General features: G+C 40.8%; 1 protein-coding gene across 1 annotated transcript in view; it reads right to left on the bottom strand.

Annotated features, from left to right (window-relative positions):
• Positions 1-3,816: 3,816 nt before the first annotated feature.
• Positions 3,817-6,000, bottom strand: part of LOC111264742 (nose resistant to fluoxetine protein 6) — a gene marked incomplete at its 3' end in the record, with an annotated part of 30,294 nt that continues 28,110 nt past the window's right edge. Inside the window, 3 exon segments of the mRNA XM_022840866.2 lie at positions 3,817-3,968; positions 4,766-4,895; positions 5,305-5,461. Coding sequence (XP_022696601.1) covers positions 3,817-3,968; positions 4,766-4,895; positions 5,305-5,461 — 439 coding nt within the window.

The following is a 6,000-nucleotide window of genomic DNA, read 5'->3' as shown; positions in this document are numbered from 1 at the left end:
TCAGTTTTCCATGAAGCACTGGTGTTCTATATTGAAACGTACTCCGTATTTCACCGATTGATAAAGCCCTTTTCTTAGCACAGCCATTCTCTTTTTCTTTCCCCTCTATTGTCGTTTTCATCAAGCCAGATAAGTAATTGAACGAACAAAGCTGATACAAAGCAGTGACCGCTTATTATTATTCTTCACTAACAACTTAGACACTCTCGATGTGCTTCATTCCTGTTTGTTTCTGTTTATCTTCTATAAGCAAACGGTAGGAGACACAACACACACACGAAAGATGGCCCAGATCGTCCCACAGCGAAGCGATTATTCGTGTGGTATATGGGAACGTTGGTGGGAACAAAGGCAGCTCTATTGAGGACGGTTCACTAGGTACCCGTCCTTGATAGAGCTGCTTGAAGATCAGTGGGTTTCTAAATATATGCATATACGAATGCCCAACGTACAACTTAAAGTTAAACAAGGCTATCGTAGCTTTTCAGCCGTTATGCTATATGTTGTTATTAGAGGCGTTTCTATGTGCTTATTTAAACTCTTTGGCATTATGCACCGTTGAGACAAAATAATTATGTTTATATATGTATCACACGGTGAATCGTTATGATCGTAGATCACAACTTACCATGGATAGTAATGTTGACTAGATTATGTATAAGTGCGACAGTGATATAAACTTTAGTGCGGTTAGCTCATTGTGATTGTTCGTGCATGCACTTGTTCTTGGACCATTAAAAAAGCAGACGTAGACAAATCATGTTTGTTTACCTTGCCAGTGAATTGTTTCCACGTTTTCCTGTCATAATCGGTCTTTGTTGGAAATAAAATCATTCTTCCTTTAGATTTGTTAAATGACTGACTGACTGACTTACTTCTCCGCATGACATATTTCATGACCCATGTAGTCCCATGTATCGTTACACTCCTATGACATGTTCCGCTTTGCTGTTTTCACTTAATAGAAAATCAGTTAATTATATGGTCGTGTGGCTTATGAGAAGCCAGACGTAAATGCTGAAAAATGACGTTTACCAACGACGAACAATGAAAAGCTATTGAGGAACTGGTCCAAGTTGACCTTCTCGGGCGGCCAATTGGTGACACATGCATCACTGCGTCAGAGCCACCCAGCCCAAGTACGTGGGGTACCATTTAAGCGAAAATGATATCGCAAACAAGGTAAGTCTTGACAGTGACACTGTAAAGCAACAGACCGTTTCGCTTTACGTTTGCTACGCGTAATTGACGCCACTGAGAAATGAGTGCAGAGTCAGTGTTTCCGCCCCTATTCCAAGGTCGGCCCGCTGGCTCACTAGACATCGTTGTTCTATCTAAAACGTTTAGGGAATTTCGGACCTATCACAGTTGGTCAATGACTTGTCTGTTTGACACCTAATGACACGACGGCGCTCTGGGACAGACCAGTCAACGCTCCAGCAGCGGGCGACGACGCGATTTTCTCTAGCCGCCCAAAACTTTCTGAGATCTATTTAAAAATGCGAAGCGAAGGAAGGTGTATGCATTAAAGCGTAGTTCGCCGTATGCAGGACTAGTAATCTAACTAATATTTTGTCTGTTTTTTGTGCAAGCAGTAATAGCGACCACCGTTATCCTACTACAATGACAATATTGTAAAGCGTTGCACGCCGTGTCAAAAAGAAAAGAATAAATGCAGCCGTAATTGCCATAATAAATCATCATCGCAGATTTAGAAATAGTTCCAGATGTCGATGACAGAGTCACATATATACCTTTCTCTATATTCCGATACGCTTTTTGCCAAAATTAGAATCGTATAATGTGAATTCGACAATGATAGAAAACTGAGCGCCGTTTTGAATATGGCTAATAATATATAGATGTTGCCAATGGATTTCGTTGTGGCTGATCGATAGGACGACAATGGCGGACCAATCAATTAAAAAAAAATTAATCACACAGGTCATACATACAATATAGCATATATGCGCGTGTCGAATCCTCGGTTGTCCTATTTTCACGCATCCTCCAAGCCTCAACAGTTGGCCTGCCATACTGATTCGTATTGACAGAGATAATAAAGATGGGACGGCCAAGGAATTATTATGGCAATGCATACATACGAATCGCCGACGTTTCCCATTCATAACTATCAGATTATCGCGGCATCTACGACGATTGGCGTGCCATCTAATCCAAGCGCATCCCGTAATATTCGACCAGACTGCTCCAGAAGGGCAGAAGTAACAATAAGTTACTATTATTGGCCACTACCCTGATCACGAACGGGCCAATAATCTACGTCATTGTTTTTGCTGGCCCCGGGGCAGTTGTAAAAGCGACCCATCTATCAGAACACGACAATCAATACAACGAAATTTCGACCAGTTATCTATGGGTCGGGTGAACAGGCGAAACACCTAACGAATCGAGGTTGACACGCGTTTACAGCATCAAAACAGGTTAAAATTAAATAGCATCAGCAGCGCCTTCGTCTAAGCTATACGATTTCCTGCGAACGTATCATACGAAAACAGCTATCGGCGAAGAGAGTCGATGGTCGTTTGTACCGACCAGCTCTATCCCTCTGCCAGACGTTTGGCATGATCGTTAAACACCGTTTAACGGCACTAGATTCGCCTGAATTCACCGACGCTAATGTAATCGTCTGAGCAGAGATGGACCGCGCGCCAAATCTTGATCAGTCTGAAAACCGTTGTAGTTGTTTCTGCGGCGATGGCCTGGTGCGCTGGTCAGGTAGCCACCAACGAATTCCGTTGTCGTACGAATTGGCACTAACACAAAGCATCTTAGCTGGTTGTGCTGTGCGACTGCCGACGATACTGTCGGTAGTTCAGATCTCGTTGCGCAATCCGTACCAGTAGTTACCGCTATATCAGTAGTTACGATATATAGAATATATTTCGACGGGCTAGAGCGATGCATATGTAAAGAGTGATTCTTAGAATACATTATAGTACCAGAGTATCATCGTTTTAACTAGCGTGATATTAATCGTATTCGTTCAATCATTTAGACAGGTTTAGTCGATTGCCGACCACCGACCAAATGAGACAGGGTTGTGATGTAGTAATTTCGCAAACATTTACTAGGGGGGTTCGGTAGGATTAAAAAATGGCTTTTTTTTCTTCCCTTTTATACCGCGATGTCAGCATTTTTTCAATGTAGGCATATGTTATTATTCGTAGTTTGTTTCTAGAAGCAAATCGCCTGGTATCGTTTTAAAGACTAAGGCGATCATTTATGATTGAATTATAATAACGAACGAATTTTCCCGCTATAGAGAGACATTATACAAATGAAGCAATTATTGCTCAAAAAAACTATGTACATGCCCCAATTAACTGAATGCAGTTGAATCAGATTAAATCGCTTTTGTTGAATATATGACAATACAGACCTTTTGGAGGGATCCCAATTAGGCCCAAACGCTTAGGTAGTTCCTATGTTATATGATTGCTTTACAGCCATGTCTCTAACTGAAACCGGGTCGCCAGTTAGTAGTGCTTTTCGACGTTTTTCTCTATATTATTCATAGTGATCATAGCTAATACGCAGCGCTTGTTAATTGTCACATGTTGAATTTAAACCCACAACTTTTTATTTTTCAGACAGTATTTTTTATTGTAATTAAGACTTTCGAAGTCTGTACCAGCTAGCGAAATAGGCAAGCTCTTCCGGGAGAAGCTTCTCATTCTAGTACAAACATTATTCAAGGAACAAAGATAACACCTGCTCTAAGTTGAGTTGACAAACACTACGCTGCATTTTCTGTTCGAGGTTTTGAGGTTAAAGAAATGCTACGGGTCATACCTTCAGAATTCCGATTCTCCCGCTCATCCGTTTCATAGCGTACGCAAGGAAAAAGCCCGACACGTAGAAGAACGTATCAACGGCTAGCCAGCCGTTATTGAAGATCTGATTTCGATAGTATCCGACGATCTCGCGCGAAATTCGCGCGTACGCTGGAAGAACGAAAACAGTTGAAGAGGTATGGTAAAGCATATGCCGCCAGGAGTGTGTAGGATTTAGAAGCAGTTTGCTTTTAACAGAACGAGCAGAACGATTACTTAATTGGTGGCTATCAATAAGTGCACAGAAAGTGAACACAATGTAATGGCCGACATCTTTCATCCAAACCAATTACAAAGGAAGCGGCAATGTGTTCTCTGTTAGTTCTTCTCATCTAGCTGCTAGTAATCAACGGGCGATTGGGCAGGGAGAAATAAAATCTTTAAATGTTGTATTAGTTAACGTACCTAAAGGTGACAGCATCTGAGAGATATCATCGCTTGCTAATATCCAGCTATGTTAGGTGTTTTTTTTTTTGTTAGTGTCTGAAGAGTGCTTAGCCGCAATACCGGATACGACACTCGAATTCAACTATCCTGGCTGTTTCTCTACCTATTTTGATCTTCAGATTTTGGATTAATGAAAAACAGCAACGTATTTTCTACCACTGAACTGGTCACGCGATATCTTTAATGGCACGTACAAGTTATGACAATATGGACGGCAAACTATAATTTAAAGCTCGGCCTTTAGCTTTAAAGCTTTAAAGAACGCATATGAAAAAAGCTTATAGTTGAACGACGAAGAAAATTCTCGAAAGTGAGAATCATTCCTCTAAATATTTGCACACTTTAAAATAAATAAGACCTGCTATTATCTTTAGGAACAACGAGATATCATTTGTTCTTCTCGAGAACACCTTCTCGGACAAAACGCGTAATAACTAGTTTTGTCAATCAATCGTACTTACAATATACCGCAACATCGTTATAGGCGAAATGATGAACCCAGATGATCCAGACGACGGTAGCTGCGCGCAGTCCATGAAAAACTTGCAGATCTCGCGACACGTCATCTCGAGGAGGATCCACTACAAGAACCTATGCAAGGACATAGGCAGGAGTGACGAGAGCTGATTATCACTTGCGTTCATGAACTTGTTGGAACCGAACATGATTAGAAAAATCGTGTAGTATTCAAAAATAGGACGGTTAGTTTACCGATTAATATAGGACTATGTGTACTTTATAGCAGTGTCCGAGCTAAAAACGTTGTTTACGATTACATGCTATAATCATATAAGATGCACGTTCGATTTTTGTCAGTCTACATTTCGACATGCAAATTTATTAATGTTTATTTTCAATATGTGTTATTGTTTCAAATTCAACTGTGACCAGCCCTTCAATTGTGCAAAAGCTCGAACAGAATTGAAGTTATTTTACCCTGTTATAACTGTCAAATGTCCAAACGGACATGTTGCATATAACGAGACGTCAACGCACAAACCTTTCTAGCCGTCTCATATGCAGAAAGCGTTAGAAGTCGTTTGAGTAAACGATGAGTGGTTTTTAGGGGTTTGTCGGATGTATAGCTCATTATCCACAGACATGCATGCACCGTTGTAGCTACGATCACCGGAAGCATCAGAGTAGCCAAGAACAGTCTGTAGATCATGGATAAACGAATATTGCATTCATTATGAGAATATGGACGGTACTAGATTATAGCGTTTTTGTCTCGGGTTCGGTCACTGTGATCGGACAACAGATTTGATGTACTTGATTTCACTCGTAGACTATATGATTTTTATCGAGAGCATCGTACTTAGTAGTAAACGCTTCAGCTAGGACGTCCTGGATGTTGAACGGCTTTAATTGTATGAGGTGCTAGGAGAAGGACTATCTGAAGGTCGAAAGCCTCAGATTCACAGTAAAAAGCTTGAACTATTCAAAATCGTCACTCGAATAGCCGCAGTTAGCATATAGCGATGTTGCAGATATGCGGCTAGCCGATTTGTAGTTTTCCTCAAAAGCTACAATGCTAAGTTAGTCTTAGAACTTGTTATCCTATGATGACATTGCCCCCATGGCTAGTTTTTAATCATTGATAGCTTTTACAGCGAATACAGAAGTTCGTTCGAATGTGTACATATACAAAGTGTTTCGACGCAGCCCTGTGGGAAATTATTTAATGGTTCCGTAT

Source organism: Varroa jacobsoni, unplaced genomic scaffold (genome assembly GCF_002532875.2).
Source record: "Varroa jacobsoni isolate VJ856 unplaced genomic scaffold, vjacob_1.0 scaffold_893, whole genome shotgun sequence".
NCBI lineage: Eukaryota > Metazoa > Arthropoda > Arachnida > Mesostigmata > Varroidae > Varroa > Varroa jacobsoni.
The sequence above is the reverse complement of the archived record's forward strand: the minus strand, read 5'-3'. Positions and strand labels throughout refer to the sequence as shown.